At 37.5% G+C, this 27,376-nt stretch overlaps 1 protein-coding gene across 1 annotated transcript in view; it reads left to right on the top strand.

Annotated features, from left to right (window-relative positions):
• Window positions 1–27,376, top strand: part of LOC129072690 (glycerophosphodiester phosphodiesterase domain-containing protein 4-like) — a 108,755-nt gene that overhangs the window by 63,754 nt on the left and 17,625 nt on the right. The window contains 3 exon segments of the mRNA XM_054576187.1: window positions 6,982–7,138; window positions 15,677–15,898; window positions 16,700–16,854. Of these exon segments, the coding sequence (XP_054432162.1) occupies window positions 6,982–7,138; window positions 15,677–15,898; window positions 16,700–16,854 (534 nt within the window).

Here is a 27,376-nt window from a genome sequence, read left to right as displayed (position 1 = left end):
TTATTTTACTTAGCATAATAGTCTCCAGTTCCATTTATGCTGTCACAAAAGGTAGGGCTACTTTCTGCTGCATAGTATTCCATTGAGCAAATATACCAGTTCCTTAATCTACTCATCTACTCATGGGCACTTGGGCCATTTTCAACACTTGGCTATTATAAATAGTGCTGCTATAAATGTAGGGATGCATATATGCTTTCTGAATAGTGTTTTAAGATTCTTTCCCACAAGTGAGATCACTGGGTCATAAGGTAATTCCATTTTTAATTTTTTGGGGAAACTCCATACTGTTTTCCACAGTGGCTGCATCAGTCTGCATTCCCATCAACAGTGCATTAGGGTCCCCTTTTTTCCACATACTCTCTAGCACTTGTTTGTTCATTTATTAATGATAGCCATTCTGATAGGTGTAAGGTGATACCTGTTATGGTTTTAATTTGCATCTCTCTAATGATTAGTGTCATTGAGCATCTTTTCATATATCTATTGGCCATCTGTATGTCCTTCTTGGAGAAGTATCTAGTCAGGTCCTTTTCCCATTTTTTAATTGGATTTTTTGTCTTCCCAGTGTTGAATTTTAGAAGTTCTTTATATATTTTGGGAATTAACCTCTTATCAGATGTATCATTGGAGAATATGTTCTCCCATACAGTGGGTTCCCTTTTCATTTTGTTCCTGTGTTTCTTTTGCTCTAGGAGACATCAGTAAAAATATTCCTATAAGAAATGTCTGAGATTTTACTGTCTATGTTTTCTTCTAGGATTTTTATGGTTTCACAACTCATATTTAAGTCCTTTATCCATTTTAATTGTGTGTATGGTATAAGTTGCCGATCAAGTTTCATTTTTTTGCATATATCTGCCCAATTTTACTGATACCATTTATTGAAGAGACTGTCTTTACCCAATTGTATGTTCTTGCCTCCTTTGTCAAATATTAATAGACTATATAGGTGTGGGTTCATTTCTGGGCTCTCTATTCTGTTTTTTTGATCTATGTTTCCTTTTTTATGCCTCTACCACACTGTGTTGATTACAGTGGCTTTGTAGTATAGTTTTATATCTGGTATTATACAGTATCACATCATCTGCTAATAATAAGAGTTTTTACTTCTTTATTTCCAATTTGGAGAACTTTTATTTCTTCTTCTCATCTGATTGCTGTGGCTAGGACTTCCAGTACTATATTGAATAAGAGTGGTGCAGGGGACATCTCTGTCTTGTTCCTGATCTTAAGGGAAATGCTTTTAGTTTGTGCCCATTGAATACGATGTTGGCTGTGGGCTTGTCATATATAGCCTTTATTAGGTTTATGTATGTTCCCTCTATTCCCACTTTGCTGAGCAGTATTACCATAAATGGGTTCTGGATTTTTATCAAATGCTTTTTCTGCATCTATTCATTTATTTTTGTGGTGTATCGGGTTTATTGATTTGTGGATGTTGTACCAACCTTGCATCCCCGAGATAAATCCCACTGGATTATGGTATACAATCTTTTAATGTATTGCTCGACCCAGTTTGCTAATATTTTGATGAGTTTAGCACCTATATTCATCAGGGACTTTGGCCTGTAATTTTCTTTCTTTGTAGGGTCTTTGCTGGGTTTTGGAATTAGGATAATGTAGGCCTTGTAAAATGAGCTTGAGAGTTTTCCTTCCTCTTGAATCTTTTTGGAAAAGTTTGAGAAGGATAGATGTTAGTTCTTCTTTGAATGTTTGGTAAAATTCACCTGTGAAGCCATCTGGTCCAGGGCTTTTGTTTGCCGGGAGTTTTTTTATTACTGCTTTAACTTCACTAGTTGTAATCTGTCTATTCAGATTCTCTAATTCTCCCTGATTCAGTTTTGCAAGATTGTATTTTTCTAGGAATTTATCCATTTCTTTCAGATTGTCCAATTTGTTGGCACATAATATGTAATATTTTCTTATAATCCTTTGTATTTTTTTGGTGTCTGTTGTTACTTCTCCTCTTTTATTTCTGATTTTATTTATTTGAGTCCTCTTTCTTTTTTTCTTGATGAGTCTGGTTAAAGGTTTGGCAATCTTGTTTATCTATTTGAAGAACCAGCTCTTGGTTTCATTGCTTTTTTTTATTGTTTTTTAGACTCTATTTTGTTTATTTCTGCTCTGATCTTTATTATTTCTTTCTTTCTTCTTACTTTGGGCTTTGTTTATTGTTGTTTTTCAAGTTCCTTTAAGTGTAAAGTCAGATTGTTTATTTAGTTTTTTTCTTGTTTCCTGAGGTAGACCTGTAATGTTACGAATTTCTCTTTTAGGAATGCTTTAGCTGTGTACCATAGATTTTGAGTTTTGTTCTCATTTTCATTTGTTTTAAGGTATCTTTTGATTTCTTTCTTGATCTTCTTGTTAACCCATTCATTGTTTAATAACATGTTATTTAGTTTCCATGTCTTTGCATGTTTTTCAGTGTTCTTGTGATTGATTTCTGATTTCATAGCATTGTGGGTAGAAAAGATGCTTGATGTGATTTCATTATTTTTAAATTTGCTGAGACTTTTTTTGGTGTCCTAACATGTGGTCTATCCTAGAAACTGTTCCATGTGCACTTGAAAAGAATGTATTTTCTACTGCATTGGGATGAAATACTCTGAAGATATCAATTAAATCCATCTGATCTAGTGTGTCATTTAAAGCCACCATTTCCTTGTTGATTTCCTGTCTGGAAGATCTATTCATTGATGTCAATGGGGTGCTAAAATTTTTTACTATGACTGTATTACTATCAGTCTCTCCCTTTATGTCCATTAAGGTTTAATTATATATTTAATTGCTCCTTTTTTGGGTGCATAAATGTTTACTAGAGTTATATCCTCTTGTTTGATTGTCCTTATCATTATGTAGGGTCCTTCTTTGTCTCTAAAGTTATAGTATTTGTTTGAGGGTCTATTTTGCCAGATATAAGTGTTGGTACTCAACCTTTTCTTACATTTCCATTTGAATGAAATATCTTTTTCCATCACTTTACTTTTAGTGTGTGTGTAACCTTTGTTCTGAGGTAGGTCTCTGGTAGGCAGCATATATATGGATCTTCCTTTCCTATCCATTCAGCTACCCTATATCTTTTGATTGGAACGTTTAAGCCATTTGCATTTAGAGTGGTTTTGATAGGTACATATTTATAGCCATTTTATTCTTTTACTGTCTATACATCATTCTTCTTTCTCTCCTCCCCCCCTCCTCTCTCTCCCTTCCCCATCCCCTCCCTCTTCTTGCCCTCCTCCCCCTCCCCCTCCCTTCTTCCCCCTCTTCATCCTCTTCCTTCCCCCTCCCCACTTCTTTCTCATTTCTTCTTTCTCCCTTCTCCCTCCTCTCTCCCTTCTCGCTCATGGTATCAAACTCCTTTAGCTTTTCCTTGTCTGGGGAGCCTTTTATTTCCCCTTGAAATCTAAATGATAGCATTTCTGGGTATATTAGTCTTGGTCCTTGCTTTTGATGACTTGGAATATTTCATGCCAGTCCCCTGAGGCCTGAAATGTTTCTGTTGAGAAATCAGCGGACAGTCTTATGGAAGCTCACTTGAGGGTAAGTAACTGTCTTTCTCTTGTGGCTTTTATGATTCTCTCTTTGTCTTTAACCTTTGCCATTTTAATTATGATATGTCCTGGTGTGGGCTTCTTTGGCTTTATCTTGTTTGGAACTCCCTGCAATTCCTGAACTTGTGCCTTTTTTTCCCTATCACCAGATAAGGGAAGGTTTCATTCATTATTTCTTCATATTGGTTCTTGATCCTGGGCTCTCTCTTCTCCTTCTGGTATCCCTATGAGGCAGGCATCGTTATATTTGATGTTGTCTCTAAGTTCCCTTAAGCTATCCCTATTCTTGTTAATTCTTTTTCATCTTCCTCTTCCTCCTTTCCCCTCACCCTCTTTCTCCTCCTTCTTCTTCACTGATTGGGTGTTTTTTTCCCTACCTTGTCTTTCAAACCACTCATTCAATTCTCTGCTTCATCCAACTTTTTTTTTCCCAGTGTATTTTTTTCTTCACTGAAGAAATTTTTTATTGATTTTACAGAAGGAGGTAGAGGGAGAGAGAGAGAGAGGGATGGAAATTGAACCACAAACTTTCAGTGTATAACATCACTCCAACCAATTGTGCCATACTGACCAGGGCTGTTCCAGTGTATTCTTGATATCAGATATGTTATTCTTCATTTCTGACTTCTTTTTCATGGTTTCTGTGTCCTTTTTCATGCTGTTGAGCATTTTTATAACCATTACTTTGAATTCTATATCTGATAAATTGCTTGCTTCCATTTCATTTAGCTCTCTTTCTATAGATCCTTCCTGTTTCTTTTGGATCTTGTTTCTATGCCTCCCATTTTGGTTGTCTGTGTTTTTTTCTAGGTATTAGAGAGAACCGCTATGAGTCCCAGTCTTCATGGGATACCTTTATGTAGTAGATGCCCTGTGGGATATAGTGGTTCAGCCTCCTTGAGGTGCTCTAGGAATGTACCCTGTGAGGGTTATGCAGACCCTCCTGTTATAACTGCTTCTTGATTTCTGTTGGCCTGTTCATGGGTGGGATTGACCCTCGGGCTGGGAGATTGTGAGGCTCAACCCTGACCATGGAATGCAAGCTGCTGTACAAGTGTTGGCAAAACAAACAAAAACAACAACTAGAAAGAAAAGAAAAAGAACAAAATGAAAAAAGAAAAGAGGAATAACAAAACAAGAATATGAAAAGAAATAAGGAAAGACAAAAGAAAGGAAGATAATAATAGGAAAAAATAGAACAAGAAAAGGAAAGGTAAATAAGAAAAGTGAGAGGAGAAAGAAAGAAGAAATAGAAAAGAAAAAAGCAAGAAAAGAATAAAAAAATTAAAAAGTGGAGTTCACCTCAAGCAGAATTTAGTGCCTGCTGCGCCCTCCCCTGGATATACTTGTTACGCTTGTTGGATCCTGCTCCGCTGTTGTCTGAAGCTGGCCACTTGATGTGTTCGTTTAGGATCCCTTGAGGGGCACTCTGATGTAAGCCAATGACAGACTCCGTCTATCCCTGGCTCTCGGCAACCTGTTTGAAGCAGTCTCGAGGTGGTTGCTTCTGCCTTTTGTTGGTTATAAGTCTCCTTGTCAGAACACCTTTAGTTCGTAATTCAGGGTGACTCTTCCCCAATTTAGCTGTATTCCCAATTTAGTTCTGGGAGAAGGTAAGAGTAAGATCCACCTACTTTGTCACCATCTTGAAAAACCCTGGCTGGTGAGCAGGTTTATCTCTGACAGGCACACATGCTCAATGCTGGTGGTTGCTGCAACTGCATTGTTATAAATTTTTGTTATTAATGTGTTTTAAAAAATTAAAAATCAAAAAGTTTTAAATATTTATTCATACATTTATCATGTCTTGTACTTTTATTCTTTTGTGTCAGTGCAAATTTCTAATTGGCATCTACTATTTGCCTAAGAATGTCTTTTAATTTTTCTTATTGTGCAGTCTGCTAGAAATGAATGTCTGTCTTTTGTGTGTATGAAAACATTTTAATTTTATTCATTTATTTTTGTTAAATATAACTTTATTTTGTGCTTTGAGGTGATTTTTGTGTGCTGGAAACATTATACTTTGATTGAAATCAAAATATGTGTTTAGCCCCAGCCAGTATGGCTCAGTTGGTTAGAGCGTCATCACATAACTGAAATGTTGCAGGTTTGATTCCCAGTTAGGACACATACCTAGGTTGTGATCCGATCCCCAGTCCAGGCTTATGTGGGAGGGAACCAATGAATTTTTTCTCTCTCATCAATGTTTCTCTCCCTCCCTCTCTAAAGAGCAATGAAAAAAATGTCCTCAGGTAAAGATTTAAAAAAAAGTATTTAGTTTATTAAATTTAGGACATAGTTCTTACTTAAGCTTTTAAATTTACTTATAACCATAATACATTTATAAGTCTAACATTTTAACCATTTTTTGAGTCTTTGAAGTATACTTAATCCTATTTTAGTTAAGTAAATACTTTACATATTTTACATAACAAAATTCATAGTTTTACTCTGCATATGTAGAGACTGATACTTAGCCATACATAAGGATATCTGCACATATTTCCCCAGAAATATTTTGTTTACTTATTTAGCTCCATCACTGTGGAACTCCAGTACACAAATTCTAGCCATCTTGACCTCTCCTCAATCTTACCTCTTTCTCCTCATTTCAGCATGGTAGCTGGGTGCGCAGTAGGTTCCCCCTCCCTGTGCCACAGTCCTGTATTCACCTGCTAAAAGGAAGCCTGGGTAATGGAAGATCTTATTTCATTTGTTTGTCTTTCCTAGAGATCATCATGCTGTGTGCTCCCTGTTGTCCTTTGGCTGAAAAGATATTTTCCTATTTTGTCTAGTTTTCTGGTTGTTTATGGGTAGGAAGCTAACTCTCAACCCTGTTACTCCTTCATGGCCATTGCAGAGTTATCTGAAGTATTTTAATGGAGAGATTTTCATAAAAGCAGAGATTCATCAAGGCAAATAGCAGATAAGAGAACCAGGAACTTTCTAATGATACCATCTAATGTGAAGGGTCTGGTACCAGAAATACTCAGGGCAGGTGCCTAGCTGGGAAATGGGTCAGAAAAACACAGGGGGATTGTATGGATGCCTGCTTAGCATAGTTTTGGAACCCCAGGGCCTTGCGCCATAACCACCCCACTCACCTAACAATCAGGTCAACATTGTATCTACTGTTTTTTTTGTTTTTGGTTTTTTTTGGTGCTAGAAAGCCCCTAGATAGGGAAGCTCATCTTTTACCATCACAGATTTGATTATTATATATCACAAAAGACTGATCTCTAGGGCAGAAAAAATATGGACATCAAAGTGTAAATGTCTGGTACCTAGGCCTCTGCTGAGATGTGGGAGGGAGTAAGGAACCCTGGTAAGACTTGTGACCATGATGGGCTTTCTGAGAGCCCTGTGTGCCAAGGTGGCTGAGTTCAACCTATTCACCCATTCCCCTCTTTCCCGCTTCGGCCTGCAGTTGTGATGGGGTGCCTTTTCTCATGCATGACTATGACCTGAGAAGAACAACCAACATCAAGGAGATCATGCCAGAAGCCGCCCACAATTTAAGTCAATTATTCTATTGGGATATCCTGAAAACTCTGAATGCTGGCAGCTGGTTTGTACAATCACGGGTAAGACACATCTCTAGCTCAACAATCCTGCATTGATTCCCTCTCCTGTACAAGCTCATGTGCTGCTCCTGGAGATAAAGGCTTTACATGAAGATAGTCAAGAATACAGGCAATTCACCTTGGCTAATGTGGCTCAATTGTTTGGAGCATTGTTCTATATACTGAAACCTCCAGGTTTGATTCCTGCTCAAGTCACATGCCTAGGTTGCAGATTTAGTTGTATACTAGAGGTAACTGATCTATGTTTCTCTCCCACATTAATGTTTCTCTTCCTTTCTTGCCCTCTTTTTAAAATCAATAAACATGTCCTCAGGTGAGGATTTAAAAAAAAAAAAAGAGTACACACAATTTCATTCTAGTTTGGTGGCAGGATTGTAGCATTGTCAGAACGGCTTTTCTAGTAATGCAGTCAGTCTAATTACTGCTGTCAGCACTCATGGAAATTCTGAAGACAAATTTGTAATCTTATGATTGCCACTTAATTCTCTTTTATCCAGGCATTTTATAAACTTTTATGGTATGCCTGCCATGTACATTACATTGTCCTGGGCATTTTGAGTAGCTCAAAATCTAGATAAGGAATACTAGGAAACATTTTCTCTTCATTTTTTGTTTTTACCATTCAAAAAATATTTATTGAATACCTATTGGGTACTAGATACAAGGAATACAATGATGAATAAACATACACCCAACCTTAATGGATTTTACCACCTAGAATATGAAGGTCAATTACCATACATTGTGATAAGTGTTAAAGTAGAGTCAATTTCAGGTTGCTAATTTGTGTTTTATAACTCACCAAGTTTGCAGCAATTTGTTATAGCAGCCTTTGGAAACTAATACAGTCAATAAAACACATCTTTATATTATCTTCAGTTATTTCTATCTCTAAACACTTTGAACTTTTGTTCTCTTCATAGGAATAATTAATTGCTTTTAATTTTTGAGTCTTTTTAAGAATTTTATATGCCTTAATACTACAATATCAAGTATAACCTATAAAGAGAACTATGATTTGGAATTAGACTGATTTCTATAATCAAGGTGAGTTACAATCTTTAAGTGTGGCAATCCTCCACTGTCTGTATGTCTATGTCTCCATCCATCCATATCACTTGATAGCAGTCTAATATCTTTAAGGCTGTAGATTAGAATATTTTTTGATGAAATTCACTTTAGAAGCATTAATTTCAGATTTTTGAGGAGCTGACAAGGGATGGTATGTTCAGCATATTTTATTTTTGTTTTATTTATTATTTTTTATTTTATTTTTAATTTCAGTTTACATTCAATACTATTTTATATTAATTTCAGGTATGCATGTAATGGTTAGACAATTATATACTTTATAAAGTGTTCCCCCTGATAGTCCCATTCATTACCCATGTGGTAACCTACATAGTCATTACATTATTATTGAGTATATTCCCTATACTGTACTTCACTTCGCCATCTCTGTTCTGTAACTATCAACCTGTACTTCTTACTTCTTTACCTCTTTCAGCCAGTCCGCCAAACTGCCACCCCTCTGGCCACCATCAGTTTCTTCTCTGTATCTATGAATCTGTTTCATTTTTATATGTTTATTTATTTTGTTCTTTAGATTCCACATATAAATGAAATCATATGGTATTTGTCTTTCTCTGACTGACTTATTTTGCTTAGCATAATGTCATCTAGATCCATCCATGCTGTAGCAAATGGTAGGATTCCATTCTCTTTATGGCTGAATGGCATTCTACTTGCATGACATTGACATAACCTGGCAGCCAAGGAGAGTAGACTGGAATGCGCACGTGTGAACAATGATGACTTCACTGTACTAGTCAGTGGGGGAAGTAGACATTGTTGAGTGAGCAAGTATACTATGTGACCATCACATTCAAAATGACTAAGAGAAGAACAACGAATCTGCATCAAATTTTGAGGTAAGTTTGAACATTCCTCATGGAAACTGTTCAGATGATTCAGTAGGCTGCAGCTGTGGGCAACTCTTGATTGGCAGCTTCATCACGACGATGCGCTCACTCATTCATCATGTCTGATGCAGAGGTTTTTGGTGAAACCTCAGATCACCCAGGTGACGCAGCCCCCTACAGCCCAGATTTGGTGCCCTACAATGTCTAGCTTTACCCAAAACGAAAATCTCCTTTGAAAGAGAAGAGACTTCAGGATGTTGATGAGATCCAGGAAAATATGATGGGGTAGCTGATGGCAGTTGGGAGTACTGTGTGAGGTCCTAAGGTGCCTGCTTTGAAGGGGGCTGAGGCATCATTGTCCTAGGTACAGTGTTTATTCTTTCTTTTATCTCTTTCAGTAAATGTCTCTTGTTTTTCAAAGTACATGGCTGCATACTTTCTGGACAGACCATGTATGTACCACAGCTTTTTTATCTACTTACGTATTGATGGGAACTCGTGTTACTTCCATAGCTTGGCTATTGTGTATAACGCTACAATGAACATAATGGTGCAAATATTTTCTTGAATTAGTGTTTTGATTTTCTTTGTGTGTGTATCCAGAAGTGGAATCACTCATCCAGTATATTTTCAAGTTGTCTACACTAGTAATACTTTGGTGGAGCTGAATTTTAGTTACACTGATGGATGCCTAGAAAATCCCAGAGTTGGGCGAATTATTGATTTAAGTAAGAGGAACATGATAGGCTAAATCAGCAGTGTATAACCTGAGGTCAGTGAAAACAAAAGTATGACCACAACATTAAAAAAAAAAAGCTTTAAAGATGAGTTTGGCATTTACCAGGAGAATCTCTTCCTTCTGCTTTTTGATATCCTCCATTCTCCTTCAAGTAGTTATTTGCTAGTTACAAGGACCTTGGGTTGCTCTTGACTTCTGGCAGTTCCCTGGAGAACCTAGGATTATGATCTCCAATGGCCATACCTTTCCTATTCTTGTAGATGGGTGATATCATTTTAGTTGGGAAATGTGTATCCAAGGATGAATTCCTGTTACTTTAACTGCTCTACTGGAGTTCTGAGTATCTGGTGTGGTGGTTTCTGTGATGTTCAAAGCAGTCTTTCTATGAGCTGTTTTCCAGCCTGTTCCTGTAATGACAGAACTGAGATATCTTGGTTAATCCTTTATGATATTTAACTAAAAGGGGTTTTTATAAATGACTGATGGGAATTTTCGGTGGAGATATTCCCAAGACATGGGGCTGCAAGTGAGTAGTTGACAGAGAGAAAATCTAGGACTTCTTCATGAGAAAGAACACAAAGCATAAGAGAAAAGGGTGATGCATGAGGGCATGGAATTGCAAGGATATATGATAGTTTGGTTCATTTCATCACGTTTTATGTATTCTTTCCAATTTCAAGGGTATGGTGTGTATGAGGACAGGAGATATTTTACTACTACTATATAGTAAGTAAACAAATACATGGTAGTTTTTAAAGCCATTTTAAGTTGATGTTACTTAAGACACCCATAAAATTACCACACAATTACTACTACAAATTCATTGCCCACAGAGGGAAGAAATTGTACAAAGTCTGATTTAAGAGAGTCCCTTAGGACAAGGTTCCAATCCAGTTCTCACTTTTACAGTTCTCAAGATTACATTAGTTATAGCTGAAGAAGAAAAACTGGTCACATTTTCTGATATCTTAGCGTTTGTTTAATGCTGCAGTCAATTTATCCCCTCTGTGATGAGTTGTGTCATGGAGGATTTGGGGAAGTATCCATTTGTGGTTAATTGGTGCTACCAGGTGGCCAGCATGAATCTGACTACCTGATTGGTTCTAGTGTTAGTTTTGTTTTTCAGAATTGGGGCCACTTTTTGGGCATTAATGATGCAATTCTTGAACTCTGTAGACTGGTCTTTCTTTTCTATAAGAGTCCCTTCCTTGTCTAAGGACTTTACTGGAGCATTCAGTTCAGTATGATAATCTACTGAAGCATTTCCTCTAATGTCTCTTTTACTGCGGACATCGACCTTTAGGACCACAATTATTTGGGAAGCTTCAAGGCCTAGGTAACTTGTGTATTTGTCATTTATGTTTAATATAGATAACTAAAGAGGTTTAAATCCTCTTTTTACCCCTCTTATAGCATTCTGAAGTTGTGACCTACTTCAAAAGCAAACAAGCAATCATTGTACGTAGTTACCCTTTTATTTTTAGCAAACTCACATCCCCTAAGGAGGGCCGTATTTTGGCCACTTGAGCCAATTTAATAGCTGGTCATAGATTTGAGATTCTAGAAAAGAATCTGGAAAAATTATTGCATAATCAGCCTATTACTATTTTTCATCATAAAAATAAAACTTATCAATAAACAATATTAAATCAAGATTTGATATAGGAGCATCCAAAAGAACTATTTCCAGCATGGACTGTTATCAAATTAGAGAAAGCATGAGATTCTTTCTCATAGGTAAGGCTAATGGATTTGCTGTATTAAGAGTATTATGATTGTGAGCCCTGATTGGTGTGGCTCAGTGGATTGAGCACTGGTCTGCAAACCGAAGGGTCGCTGGTTCAATTCCCAGTGTATGGCACATGCCTGGGTTGCAAGCCAGGTCCCCAGCAGGGGGCGCGTGAAATGCAGCCACACATTGATGTTTCTCTCCCTCTCTCCCTCCCTCCCTCCCTCCCCCTTTCTAAAAATAAAGAAATAAAATCTTTAAAAAACAAAAGTATTACAATCATGAATGGTCACATGAGAAAGAGAATGTAACTGTATGGTACTTAATCAACTAACATAAAAAGAGCGGGTATTTGCTTTGACAATGGGGATTGTATTAAATGTAGTACAGAAAGGTGAAGCTAGAACGGGATCTGAAGCTGCTTAGACTAATTTAGCCAGGACTGCATGTTTTTCCTGAGGAAAGATAAAAAGCCTTGTTGCTGGATCAGGGAACGGACAGCGGTAACAATGAGTCCTTGATATGTGCCAAGTTGTTGAGTTAATACCCTTAGACCATGGTCTCCCCTTTTGTGCACTTTCAAAAAGAAGCATTTATGATGGTCTGGAAGATCAGCAGAGATGATTGTTGAGTATTTTGGGATCACCGAAGGTCTTTGGGTCTACGTTTCATGAGAATGGTTCCAAGTTTTAAGTCAAACCGCAGAGGCCTGTGTCTATACTTTACAATATCCCATTGGCCCCAGAAATCGTCTTGTCTTTAGTGGTTGGTTTCAGATACTTTTGGGTAATTTGTAATCTCTTATTAGATTATATCCTTCCTTAGCCAATATAGCATGGCCTAGATTAGAGGTTGACAAACCACAGCCTGATGTCCAAGTCCAGGGCACTGTCTGCTTTTGTACAGCGTTTGAGCTAAGAATGGTTTTTACATTTTTAAATAGCGGGGAAAAAAATCAGAGGAACAATGTTTCATAATGTGTTAAAAATATATAAAACTGAAATTTCATTGTCGATAACACAGTTTATTTATTTACTGATGGAACATAGCCATTCTTATTCACTTATGAATTGTCTATGGCTGTTTTTACAGTTTAATAGCAGGGTTGAATAGTTGAGAGACAGAGTGTTTTTCTTACAAAGGCAAAAATATCTAGTATGTGGTCCTTCACGGAATAAGTTTGCTGAACCCTGGATAATGAACCGTTATTTTGTAGAATTAAATTTTTTCCTAAAAGTTTTGAGTAGAGTTACAGAGTCAGTCTTAGAATTCCAAGATGGGCTGCAGAATATCCTTAAGATCTTGGTTTGGCTAGAGAAGAGTAGGATGGGCCTTCAGTAAATACCTGAAGCATAACTTTCCTGGTAAATTGTTGATTTTTTTTCCTAGTGGAGGCAATAAATATTGTCTGTCTTCATCAGCTAAAGCACAAGAAAAAGTAGAATTTGAACCAACTGGAGTATTATTGGGCTAGGCAGTGCTAGAGAATGAGGTATAACTCTTTGGTTAATAGCTCAAAGAAATTGGATGCATCAGTATCCTCTACCTTCTCAGTTTTTTTTTGTCTTATTTTGTTTTCAAGCAGGTAAAACAGACATATTGCCTGGGCTAAGGAAAGGGATGATGAATCCTTATTACATTAAGCCTGTTACAGTTGGCTGAGATCTTCCTCAACTGCAGCACTAAGAGGATGTTAGGCAACGGTGTCAACAGAGTCAATCTGAATTCTTATAGGTTTGATTATAATGATTCTGCTTCTTTTCCCCTCAGAGGTTTTAGTACCATGGCCAAGTATTTGGTTGTTTGTTGAATCAATATACTAATATCCATCACCATAACCTGATAATGTGTGGTAGAATTTTCAGTGACTCCTAAAAATAATTTGCACACCTTTCCTCTGGTGGTGGTTTTTACAAAGCAGATTCCTAATAATGACGTTTATAGGAAAGCACCACAGAGGAGAAGGAGTGTTTCTGACAATGGCCTGAAAATCACAGTTTACAGGTTGAGACAACGGAGAGGAGTTGGGACGGTTAGAAAGTCCCACTACCTCAGTGCTACGCTGAGCACTCTAATTTTCTATGGTTTCAAGACTAATAGTCAAGTGGTGGCACCTGCGTCAACAAAAACCGCATTGTGGTTCATCTGGATGTACAGATACTTCTCAAATGGTCTGTTGAGTGGTTTCCTTTCGGTGGGCTGTTGAGCAGATTCCGATAATTGTCCTCTTTCTTAAACAGCACGGTACCTTGAATCCTCCAGTGGCCCTCCTCCTCGTAATCTCTCTATGCGTAGGCACAGAGAACCGAGGGCCTTTTAGTACTGTTTTTGATTGAGGAACCAGCAGTGTTATGTGGAGAACTAGAAGTTTGTTGTCATTTCTATATTGTTACTTCCTATGGCTTTTGAAAATGTTCAACCACATACTGGAGATAATCTAAACCGGCATTGTCCCATTCCAGTTTCTTGTTTGACTAAGTCCCCTTTTTACTTACAAAAGAAGATACTTGGTTTACTTCAGCTGTTAGAGCTACCCCATAGTACCACTTATAGCTTACTGGATGCTATAGAGTTTTAAACATCGTTGTTGATTTTGTTTGTTTATTTATTTATTTATTTATTTCTGCTCTTTTACATTTTTTATCCACTTTATGCTTAAAAGAAAAGCTTCATAAATATGTCCTTATTGTGCATTTCCTATTCCTTTTGCCCACTCAGGGACACTTTAAATATAATGCACAGCTTAGTCATTTAAATCCTGTCTTGGTCTTTCCCATCTTGTTCTTTTAACAGTCTCTCCCACATTAAGTTTTAACAGTTAAATGAACCAGTTGCTCTAGATTTGGTATACAGTCAAACAAAATCTTGAATCTTGAAGGAAATTTCTATTTTCCTGAGGATGAAAAGAAAAAACAAACCCTCATTAAACTGGTTTAATTCCACTTCTATGATCTGCCTTCCAGTCTAGCCTGGGGACATTGTGCAATGTGTTTCTTCCTGAGAGAAAGCTGAGGAAGGGCAGCTTGCTAAGCAGGTCAAGGGAAGGAGAAGAAATAGAAAGGGTGAGAATGACAATGAAGATAAAGTTGTACAGAGAGAGGATTATTTGAGTTAAGAAAATGTGAGGTGGCTACTGCTTCATGGACTTTTCACCCACAGGTAATCTACAGTTGGTAAATGACGGTAAAAGCAGCCATATGTGTGGGCCGTGGTGTAAGATGAAACGCTGTGTATCTCAAAGACAAATTGACAGTTCCTGCCATAAGGGAGTTATGCTCCAGTTGAAGCAGTGGAGAGTGAGGGAACTAAGTGAATTGTGCACTGTTCTATGTGCTGGACATGTTCCTAGACCCTGTAAATATGGTATCATAGTTAACCTTCAAAATCATCTTGAGAAATTCATAGATTACCCCTTCCCTCCAGTCCGCTATGTTAGAGTTTGGGCAAGAAAGACCCTGAGAATTTAAGTGGCTTTACCAACGTTACATAGCAAAAAGCAAGTGAAGCCAGGGTTTTCCTCTGGTCTAAGATACCCACCGATAACTATAGAAGGCAGAATGAGACATTTAATTACAGAGGCACAAAAATGGGCTACTGGCGATTAACACCATCACAGTCTCTTTAGTTCAGGAATATTTAAGGAAGGCTTCTTGAACGAAGTAGCACTTGAACTGCACTTTGCAGGTTAAGGGTAGACTTTTAAGAGGTGGATGTGGCACAGAAGGCAAATGAGCGACAGAGCTGGGATTGACTCCATTCTGAAGGCACAGCCTACTTCTAGAACAGTGAGAGCAAATATTGGAAGCCAATGCAACTAAAAAGGGATCGGATTACCTTGAGTTAGAGAAAAAAGTCTGAAAAGGAAGGTTAAGACAGGAACATGAAGGACTTTCAGTGCAAATATACAGGCAACAGGTTCTTTGATATAGACCCAGTCATTCCACATGCCATAATTACCTATGGAGATTGCATTTAATCTCTCCTTGTTAACTCTCAGCTCAGGACCAGTATTTCAGATGGCCTGGTGTGCTGAATGGTAATGGAGCAACACATAGGTAGGACTAGGTGTCAAGTTCTATGGCGTGAGTATTGTGAAATGCTTCTGATGGAAGCCAATGCATTCTCTTTTGTACTTTCTTTTTCTTTAGCTCAAACCATTTTACAATATGAAACCCTTATCAGAAGCTGATAGAGAAAAAGCAAGAAATCAGAGGATTCCAAAACTAAGTGATTTAATGGAACTTGCACAAAAGGAGAGAAAATTTGTGATATTTGATCTTTCTAGCCCTCCAGAAAAACACCCTTTCAGAAACACATTTATCCGTGAAACAGTACGTGTGATCCTTGACTCTAACATTGAGCAACATCTGGTATGTCTATTTCAACATTTAATGTAGAGGTTGGGAGGTGGGTAGAATGTCCCTGGAGCATAGCAGTTGAATGTGACTGACCGTGTAGATCGTTACTGTCATCCTTAAATAATTCTGTTTCCTACAGAAATAGAGATCATTTCTTTCTTTTTTTTAAATTTAGAGTGAGAGAGAGGGGAAAAGAGAGAAAGAAATATTGATTTGTTGTTCTACCTGTTTATGCATCCATTTGTTGCTCCTTGTATGTGCCCTGACTGGGGAGTGAACCAGCAACCTTGGCATATTGGGGTGACTCTCTGCCTGGGTGGGGCTGGAGATTGTTTCTCATACAGCTACATGTAGCAACCAACGATGACCCACTTACATTTTTCTCAGTGGGTTATATTTGTCTCAAACCAATGGCACTATTTGCACAGCTGAGTCATGATAGCATTCCCTTTTGGCAGGAAATGAGTCCTCTCAAAGAGGATGCTTAGCAGCATCAGCCAGAGGAGATGCTTATGATTCCTACCTTTCATCCACACCTGCCACCCCCTTGTCCACTTGGTCTAGTGTGAGGCTATCTGCACACAGCGATCCCTTGACCCCCATGATTTTACCTGAGGAAACTCGGCTGCAGAACGACTCTGGCGAAAGCCCCATTGTGAGAGTTTATTAAGACAATATTAGGCCAAGGGCTGGAATTCTTCTCTACTCCCTATAGCCTGTTGCCAGTGCTGGAATGGGGCTCTATCTATTCTGCATGGGACTGTTTATACCTATACACGTACAAACTGAAAGGTTTCCTGTTTCTTCTTATAGATTTATTGGTTGCCAGATAGTCATAGGACGTATGTCAAGTCAAAAGCTCCTGGTTTTCAGCAAGTTGGCAAGTTATACCCCATTGAATTACTTAGAAAAGAGAATATCAGTATAATAAATGTTGACTACAAGAGGTTGTTCTACAACGGGTTGAGGTAAGTGTTTGGCCACGCCTCTCAGCGCGTATTGCCTCACTTGCACAGACATCTGCACTCTGACCAAACTCTTAGCTTCCCCTCTCCACCTCAGGATTTCTGAGTGTGGCTATCTGTTTGGAATCCCCTATTCTCCTCTTCTTGCTCTTCCCTCTCTTTCGTCCTTTCTCCCTCTACCAACAAACATTTATCAAGTATAGACTAGCCCTTTGTCCTTTGTGCCTCAGTCTCTCATCATTTGACACATGTTTTTGTATGCTTGGCATTTTTGTTTCTTTATAAGGTAATCGTTGAAAAGTCAGACCTCAGAAAGGTGTTTATTTCCTCCTGCCATCACCAGATGGATTGCAGTACCTCATAAATAGCTTTGTGGTCCACATAGCCAGATTTCTAATAGGCATAATTAAGAACATTACTAAATCATTATTTTAAAAAGTTAAAGCAGCCAAGATGAGAAGAAACTAAAATTATTAACCACCACGTTTATAAATATACAGTGAGAGACAGCTTTCAGACTTAAAAGCACCTGGGAATAAAATGACAGTTTTTTCAAACTTAACTGTTGTGAATCACTGTTTAATTTAATCCATATCCCCTTTCTGTTAGAAAGGAAAATAATTTTTTCTGGTAACTGAATTGCTTCAGAGACAAAATCTTCCTTGGTAATATATATATCTAATATTTTCTTAGGCTTAATAAAAATATTTTAGATGCCTCTTTACATCTGAAGCCATGAACTAGGCCATTGGATGCACCTCTGTTCCTGTCCCTGCTTTTCCTGAGTTTTTTCCCATGGAGGAGTTGGAACATTATGTATGTATTACCTCTAGTTCCCAATCAGAAGATTTTTTTAAATTCTTACCTACACATATATTTGTTAATTTTTTAGAGAGAGAGAAAGGGTGAGATACATAGAGACAAATATCGATTGGTTTCCTCCCACATGTGCCCTGACCAGGGATCAAACCATTTGGTGCATGAGATTGATGCTCTATCCAGCTGAGCCACCCGGCCAGGATCAGATTTCTTTTTGCCCAGCTACATGTCTACTGTGATTGTATTTCTATTTCCTTTTACTTTTATTAGACATAAAATGGGTCTAAGATGATTTGCTTTTCTTATAATATAAACTTAGATTAATCTAGTAGTTGATAAAGAATTAAAGAGCTTCTATTTATTGAGCCTTTATTGTGTGTCAAGTCCTGTGGTTGGTAAATCACAGGCATTTTTCAAATCCTGAAATACTCATCAGCTTCAGATAGGACTTTGGACAAGTTTCTAATGGTCAGTTTTCTCATTTGTAAATTAACAGCAATATCGTGGTGGAATGGTTAAAAGATTAAATTAGATAATTCGTATGAAACACACAGCAAAATGCTGGGCTAATGGAAGAACACAATACATGTTAGCTGCTGCGTTTATCATCCCTATCTTCACATGCTATGTTCTGGAAATTATCTTCATCCCCTTCCCCTCTCCTCAAATCCTAACTTCGGCAATGAGCAATCTGTTTCCATTTCTATAATTTTGTCATTTCAAGAATATTACATAAATAGAATAAAGAACTATGTGACCTATTGTCACTGTATTTTTTTTTAACAGATAATTCTCTTGACATCCATCCAGGTTGTATGTAATAATAGTGTATTTTTTATTGTGTTGAGTAGTATTACATTGTATGTATGTACAAAAGTTTGTTTAATAATTCACCAATTTAAGAATATGATTCTCTCCATTTAGGAGCTGTTTTAAATAAATGTTATAAATGTTTGTATATAGTTTTTCATGTGAACATTTTTTTCAACTGAAAGTCTATGGTTTACTCAGATTTCCTTCTTTTTAAACATGTTTGAATTTTGATAAAATACACATAACAAAAAATACTATTTTAGTCATTTAAAAAAAATCCTTATCCAAGGATATGCTTATTGATTTTAGAGATGGGGGGGGGGGGGAAGAGAGAGAGAAACATCGATCAGTTACCTCCCAAACATGCCCCGACTGGGGATCAAACACACAACCTAGATATGTGCCCTGACTGGAGATCAAACCCACAACCTTTTGGTGTATGGGACAGTGCTCCAACCAACTTTGCCACCTGGCCAGAGCCATTTTAATTATTTTTAAATTTGTAGGTCAATGATTTTAGTATACGTTTATAACATTTTGCAACCATCACAACATCCATCTACCACTCTTTTCATCTTGTAAACTCAAATTCTATGCTCATTAGACAAACCCTGCATTCTCCAACCCCTACCTTCTGGCCCTGACAACCTCCATTCTACTTTCTGTCTATGGTTTTGACTCATATAAGTGGAATTATGTATTATTTGTCTTTTTGTGACTGGCTTAGTCCACTGCATAGAGTCCTCCATGTTAAAGTCAACATTATAGAATTTCCTTCATTTTTAAGGCTGAATAATATTTCATTGTATGTGTATTCTACATTTTGCTTATATATTCACTGGTCTCATTGTAGCTGTTGTGAATAATGCTACTATGAAGATGGTTGTACAAACATCTCTTTAAAACTCTGCTTTTAATTCTTTTGTATATACAGACATACCTTGTTTTATTGTGCTCTGCTTTATTGCACTTTGAAGATACTGCATTTTTTAAATAAATCGAAGGTTTGTGGTAACCCTACATTGACCAAGTATATCAGCATTTAATCACTGTGTCTTTGGGTCACATTTTGTAATTCTCATAGTATTTCAGACTTTATCATTATCATTATGTTTGTTATAGTGGTCTGTGATCAGTGATCTTTGACATTACTGTTGTAGTTGTTTTGGGGTGCCACAAACCACATCCATATAAGATGGCAAACTTAATTGATAAATGTGGGTGATTGCTCCACCAACCTGCTGTCCCCATACACCATCTCTCTTCCTTTTCTAGGGCTTCTTATTCCCTGAGACACAACAGTATTGAAATTAGGCCATTTTTTCATCCTTCAATGGCCTCTAAGTATTCAAGAGGAAGGAAGGGCCACACATCTCTCACTTTAAATCAAAACCTAGAAATAATTAGCAGTGAGGAAGGCACTTTGAAAACCAAGATAGCCTAAGAGGTAGGCCTGTTGCACCAAATAGTTAGCCAAGTTGTGAGTAAAAGAAATTAAAAGTGCTACTCCAGTGAACACATGAATGAATGAAGCAAAACAGCATTATTGCTAATATGGAGAATGTTTTAGTGGTCTGGATAAAAGATCAAACCAGCTACAATTCCCTTAAGCAAAAACTTAATCCAGAACAAGGCTCTAAATCTCTTGAATTCTATGAAGGCTGAGAGAATTCAGGGAGCTGCAGAAGAGAAGTTTAAAGTTAACAGAGGTTTATGAGATTTAAGGAAAGAAGCTCTTTATGTTTTTATAACATAGAAGTGCAAAGTGAAGTAGCCAGTGCTGATGTACAAGCTGCAGCAAGTTATCCAGGAGATCTAGTTGAGATGATTAATGAAGGTGGGTACACTAAAAAAAACAGGTTTTCAATGTAGATGACAGTTTTATATTGGGAGAAGATGCCATCTAGGACTTTCATAGCTAGAGTGGAGACGTCAATGGCTGACTTCAGAGCTTCAAAGGACAGGCTGGTTTTCCTGTTTGGGCTAATGCAGCTGCTGAAGTTGAAGCCAGTGCTTATTTACTATTGTGAAAATCGTAGGCCCTTAAGAATTATGCTAAATATACTCTGTCTGTGTCTATAAATGGAACAACAAAGCCTGCATAATAGGACACCTGTCACAACATGATTTACCGAACACTTAAACCTACTGTTGAGAACTACAGAAAAAAAAAAAGATCCCTTTCAAAATATTACTCCTCATTGACAATGCATCTGGTCACCCAAGAACTCTGATGGAGATTAATGTTGTTTTTACGCCTGTTAACAAAACATCTATTCTTCAGTCTATGGATCAAGGAGTTATTTTGACTTTTTAAGTCTTATTTAAGAAATACATTTTGTAAGGCACTAGTTGCCATAGATAGTGATTACTCGGATGGATCTGGACAAAGTAAATTGAGAAGTTGCTGTAAAGGATTCATTATTCTACGTGCCATTAAGAACATTTATGATTCATAGGAAGAGGTCAAAATATCAACATTAATAGGAGATGGGAAGAAGTTGATTGTAACCCTCATGGATGGTTTGAGAGGATTGACTCCAATTTTCAAAGAAGTTCTGTGGGTAAATTCTATCAAACAGAGAAATTATTTGTGAAAGGGAGAGTCAGTCTATGGGGCAAACTTCACTGTTGTCTTACTTTATGAAATTGCCACAGCCATGTTAACCTTCAGCAACCACCACCCTGATCAGTCAGCAGCCATGAATATGGAGGCAGGATTCTCCAGCAAAAAAAAATAATCGCAACTTGCTGAAGGATCGGATGATGGTTAACATTTTTTTAGCAATAAAGAATTTTTTAAATTATGGCATATACATTGTTTTTTAGACACACTGCTGTTGCACACTTAATAAACTACAATGTAGTATTAACATAAATTCTATATGTACTGGGGAACCTAAAGATTTGTGTGACTGGCTATATTGCCATGTTTTCTTTATTGTGGTGTTCTGGTACCAAACTCACAATATTTTCAAAGTATGCCTGTTACATCCAGAAATAGTTTTGCTGGATCATATATTAGTGTTTTTAACTTTTTGAGGAACTACCATACTATTTTCCATAGCAGCTGTATCAGCAGTGCACAAGGGTTCTAATTTTTCCACCTTTTCCATGTCCAAGTTGATTTCTGTTTCATGCAGCCATTTTAAGGGGTTGGTATTGGTTCATCTTTAAATGTTTGGGGAATTCACCGGTAAAGTCATTGAGTCCAGAACTTTTCTTTTCCAGGAGATTTTGGTTCATGATTCAACTTCTTTACTTATTTAGGTCTTTACATTTTTTAATTCTTCATGATTCAGTCTTGGTAAGTTTTGTGTTTCTAGAAATTTATCCCTTTAATCTAGCTTATCCAATTTGTTGGGGAAAAGTTGTTCATAGTACTCTCTTATAATCTTTTTATTTCTGTAAAATTGGTAGTGATGTCCCCACTTTTTCTAATTTAAGTAATTTGAGTATTTTCTCTTTTCTTCTTTTTAGTTCATCTAGCTAAAAGTATATTACTTTTGTCAGTCTTTTCAAAGAACTGTTGGTTTCATTGATTTTCTTTGTTGGTTTACTGTTCTCTATTTTGTTTATGTCTGCTCTAATTTTTTTTCTTTTTGTCCTTTATTTTTAATTCCCTGTGATCTTCTGGATCATTCCCATCCCCATTTTTTAAAAAAAAATCATGTTTATTCTATTACAGTTGTCTCAGTTTTTCCCCCTTTGTCCTCCTCTACGCATCCCACCCCAACCCCCACTCTGTTCCCATTCTGTTGTCCATGTCCATGGGTCATTCATACATGTTCTTTGTCTAGTCCCTTCTCCTTCTTTCCACCATTGTCCTCCTTCCCCACCCCCTCTGGTCACTTTCATTTGCTCCATGTTTCCGTGTCTGTGGATTATTTTGTTTGTTAGTTTATTTGGTTGAATAGATTCCACTTATAGGTGAGATCATATGGTATTTGTCTTTCACCAACTGGCTTATTTCTCTTCACATAATCTCCAGTTCCATCCATTTGTCACAAAAGGTAAGAGCTAGCTTGCTTTCTTTCTTTTTTTCTCTTTCTTTCTTTCATTGCAGATTGATTTTATTTATTTATTTTAAAATTCAAAATCTGTGATAACATATCAAAAAATTTAAATCCATTATAAGGTCTCAGAAAATAAAACAACATGACACCAGCACAGAAATAATAACGTAGATCAATGAAATAAAATGAGCATTCTAGAACAAATGTATATATCTGTCTAACAATGTAATATATGATTAGATTGATATTTCAAAGCAATGGGGAAAACAAGCCTTATTAAATAAATAAGGTGCATGGACCACTATTACTTGAAATAAAACAAATATAGAGCCCTATTTCACACATTATAACAAAAATATTTGGGTGAGTTAAAAATCAATATGTAAAATCTAAGGAGTTTGAGAAGAAAATACAAAATAATATTTTTATTACCCTGAAGTAAAATATTCAAACTCAGAAGCTATAAGGTAAAGTATTGACAATATGACTATATTAAACATTTAAGACTATATAGTAATATACATATAAAAAAAGTTAAAGGATAAGTTATAGAATAGGAAAGTATTTGCAACACATCTAAAACAGGGTTAATAGTTTTTGGGTTTTTTGGGGGGAAAACATTCTAAAAACATTTAATCAAAAAATGGATAAAGAATACCAAAAAGTCATTTAAAGCTTTTTAAATATAATAGAAATAGGCAAGACATATACAAAAATAGGTTTAGTTTCAACAAATAATAAAGTAACAAAATAACACATCATTGTAACAATCAGATTACTAAGTATTAAAAATATTGGTAATATCAAGTATTGGTGACTGTGAAAGGAACTTGGTATTCATAGACTCTTTTTCTTCATCTTCTTAAATCAGTCCCTTTAGCATATCTTGCAATGCTGGTTTGGTGGAGGTGTATTCTTTTAGCCTTCTTGTGTCTGGGAAACTCCTTATTTCACCTTCCATTTTAATTGAGAGCCTTGCTGGGTAGAGCAGTCTTGGTTGCAGGCCTTTGCTTTTCATGACTTGGAGTATTTCTTGCCATTCCCTCCTGGCTTGTAGTGTTTCTGTTGAGAAGTCAGCTGTTAGCCATACTGGGGTTCCCTTATATGTTACTGCCTGTTTCTCCCTTGCTGCCTTTAGTATTTTCTGCTTGTCCTTGATATTTGCAATTTTAATGATGATGATTCTTAGAGTGGGCCTCATTGGGATCTTCTTGAATGGGATCCTCTGTGCTTCCTGGTCTTGTGTGACTTTTTCTTTCCTCCAATTAGAGAAATTTTCCATCATCACTTTTTCAAACAGGTTCTCTGTCCCTTGCTCCTCTTCTTCTCCTTCTGGTATCCCTGTTATATGGATATTATTATGTTTCGGGTTGTCTTGGATTTACCTCAATGCCTCTTCATTCTTTTTGAGTCTTTTTTTATTTTCTTGCTCTTTCTAGGAGCTTTTTTCTACCTTGCCATCCAGCTCACTGATTCTATCCTCTTTTGATTCCTTCTACTGAGTTCTTCAATTCAGAAGTCGTATTCTTCATCTCTTCTTGTTCCTTATTGATAGTTTCGATGTCCTTTTTCATGCTGATATAGTTTGCAGTAAGTTCATTGAATTTCTCTGTAGTTTTTTGTAATTCTCTCTGAGCTCACTGAGCTCATTGAGCTTCCTTAGGACCATTGTTTTGAACTGAATATCTGATAGTTTCCTTGCCTCTGTTTCATTTAGTTCTCTTTCTGGGAATTCCTCCTTTCCCTTTGACTTGGGGGGTGTTTCTTTGTCTTCCCATTATTTGTGAGACTCTTCTTCTTTCTTCTGCCTTCTTAAGTTGATCTGTATTGATTTCTTGACTTTGTGGTATGAACTATGATAGGAGACCACTGTTTTTTATTTTTCAATCTACCTCTGATGATGTCAGAGATTGACCATGTCTTACCTTAGGCAGTCTGTTTGAGACTTCCTGGAATCTCCTGTTTGTGGCTGTCTCCTTCAGCTGTTAATCTAGTTACTCTGCACTCAGCAGTCAGGCTTAGACACCACTGGGTGGGGCAGAGGCCCTCCTGGGGGCAGGGCCGTTTCCTCTGATGCTGCCGCTCAGGAGAGTGGTCTGCCTGAGCCAGATGGCTGCTACCATATGAGAGTGGAGTCAGCACCAGGATCCCGCTGGCTAATCTCTCCATTCTCTTCCCCAAAGCCTCCGTCTCCAGTCTCTCCTCAAGTGTCTCTAGACTGCTCTGCACCCCATTTAGCCAGGGACCTACTATATGTGGCTGCCATTTTGTACTCAGCAGTCAGGCTCTAGCATCACTAGGCCAGGGCAGGTTCTCTCTTGAGGGCAGGCCTATTGTGCCCTCTCACGCTGCTGCTGCTCAGAGGAGTGATCTGCCTGAGCAAGATGGCTGCTGCTGTATGGGGGATGAGTCAGCACTGGGATCCCACTACCTAATCTCTCAGTTTTCTCCCTAAAGCCTCCTTCCCCAGTCTCTCCTCAGATGACTCTAGCCCACTCTGCCTCCACCTTTACCAGAGCCCAGGGTACGTGGCTGCAAATAACAATTTATGCATTGGCCCTTTAAACTGCTCTTTGCATCTCCAGCCACCTGTCCCTGGCAGAGAGCAATCCTTCTGCTTTTTGAAGCTGGTTGTTATCTGTGTATTTTTTGTGCTCTGGTGCTGTAGGCTGGAAATCCCCGCTTATGGTTTAGACCTCGCTCTTCTCAGGGGGATCCAACTGACTGTTTCATTATCCCTCTGTTGCTGCCATCTGTGGATGCCCCACTGCCTTCTCAAGTCTCTACCGCACCCCTTACCAGTTAGGTTGTGCTAAAGCTGATTCTTCTGTCTATCTGAGGTTATAAGGCTCATCTCTCACTATTGTTTAGTTGTTTGTTCCAGGTGATTTCTTCACAATTTAGTTGTAATTCCCGATTTCCCTGGGAGGAGGTCAGTGTGACTTCCATTCACTCCTGTGCCATCTTGATTTTTTTCTATGTCTGCTCTAATTTTTATTATTTTCTTCTCTTTAATGTTAGCTCAGTTTTTCCTATAATTTTTGTAAAGTTGGTTGTTGATTTGAGTTCTTTCTTTTTTTTTAAGTGTAAACATTGACTCTCCCCTATAACCACTTTTGCTGCATCCCATGATTTTTGGTATGTTGTGTTTTCATTTTCATTCATCTACATATTTTCTAACTTTCCTTGTGATTTCTTGTTTGATACTTAATTGTTTAAAATTGTGTTGTTTAAGTCTTGTACCAACATAAGAACATACACATAGACCAATGGAACAGAAGAGAGGGCCCAGAAATAAACCCATGTCAATATAGTCAGTTAATATTTGATAGAGGGGGCAGGAACATAATGGAGGAAAAAATACCTTCTTCATAAATGGTGTTGGGTGATCTGGACAAGTATATGCAAAAAATGAAACTAGAATACCAACTTACACCATACACCAAAATAAACTTAAGATAGATAAAAGACTTAAGTATAAGTCATGACACCATAAAAGTCATAAAGGAAAACGTAGGCAGGAAACTCTCAGATATCCCACACAGCAATATTTTCACTGATAAATCCCCTAGGGCAAGGGATATAAAGAAAAGAGTAAACAAATGGGACTGCATCAAAATAAAAAGACAGCTAAAGAAAACATCAACAAAATGGAAAGGGAACCAACCATATGGCAAAGTGTATTTGCCAATGATACCTCAGACAAGAGTTTGATCTCCAAAATATATAAAGAACTCACGTGCCTCCACACCAGGAAGACAAACAACCCAATTAAAAAGTAGTCAAAGGACCTGAACAGACTACTCCAAGGAGTACATACAGAGGGCCCATAGACATATGAAAGGATGCTCAACATCACTAGCCATCAGAGAAATGCAAATTAAAACCACAGTGAGATACCACTTCACACCAGTCAGAATGGCCATAATGAACAAATCAGCAATAAAAAGGTGCTGGTGAAGTTGTGGGGAAAAGGGAATCCTAGTACACTGTTGGTGGGAATGCAGACTGGTGTACCCACTGTGGAAAACAGTATGGAATTTCCTCAGAAAACTAAAGATGAAACTGCCTTTTGATCCAGCGATCTCACTGCTGGGATTATGCCCTAAGAATCCTGAAGTGCCAATTGAAAAGAACCTATGCACCCCAAAGTTGACAGCATTGTTATTTACAATAGCCAAGTGCTAGGAACAGCCTAAGTGCCCATCAGTAAATGAGTGGTTCAAAAAACTGTGATACATTTACACAGTGGAATACTATGCAGCAGAAAGAAAGAACGAACTCTTATCCTTCGATACAACATGGATGGAACTGGAGAGCGTTATACTAAGTGAAATAAGCCAGATGGTGGAAAACAAATACCGTATGATCTCACCTATAAGTAAAAACTAATTTAAAAAAGCAAACAACTGAGCAAAATAGAACCAGAGACTTGGAAATAAAGAACAAACTGACAGTGACCAGAGGGGATGGGGGAGGCGATAAGGGGGAAAGAAGGGGAAGAAGCAAGCCAAGAAACACGAATAGAGGATTCATGGGCATGGACAATGGTGAGGGGGGTGGGGATTGACTGTGGGAGTCGAGGGACACAGGGCAGGGGAGAGCAATGGGGAAAAAAGGTGGGACAACTAACTGAACAATAATAAAAATTCTGTTTAATTTTTACAAATATGTGACTTTTCCAGTTTTCTTTGTTATTCATTTCTCTGTCGTAGTTGAAGAAATTTTTTATATCTATCTTTTTACATCTATTGACATTTAATTTGTAATCTAAAATATGGTCTATTCTGAAAAATGCCCCAAGTGCACTTCAGAAGAGTGCGTATGTTGTTATTTTGGGGTTTAATATTCCGTATATGTCTGTGAGGTATAGTTAG

This window comes from Pteronotus mesoamericanus, unplaced genomic scaffold (assembly GCF_021234165.1).
Source record: "Pteronotus mesoamericanus isolate MK-2021 breed Mesoamerican mustached bat unplaced genomic scaffold, CSHL_Meso_final contig_33, whole genome shotgun sequence".
NCBI lineage: Eukaryota > Metazoa > Chordata > Mammalia > Chiroptera > Mormoopidae > Pteronotus > Pteronotus mesoamericanus.
Note: the sequence above shows the minus strand (reverse complement) of the source record. Positions and strands in the feature narration are given on the sequence as shown.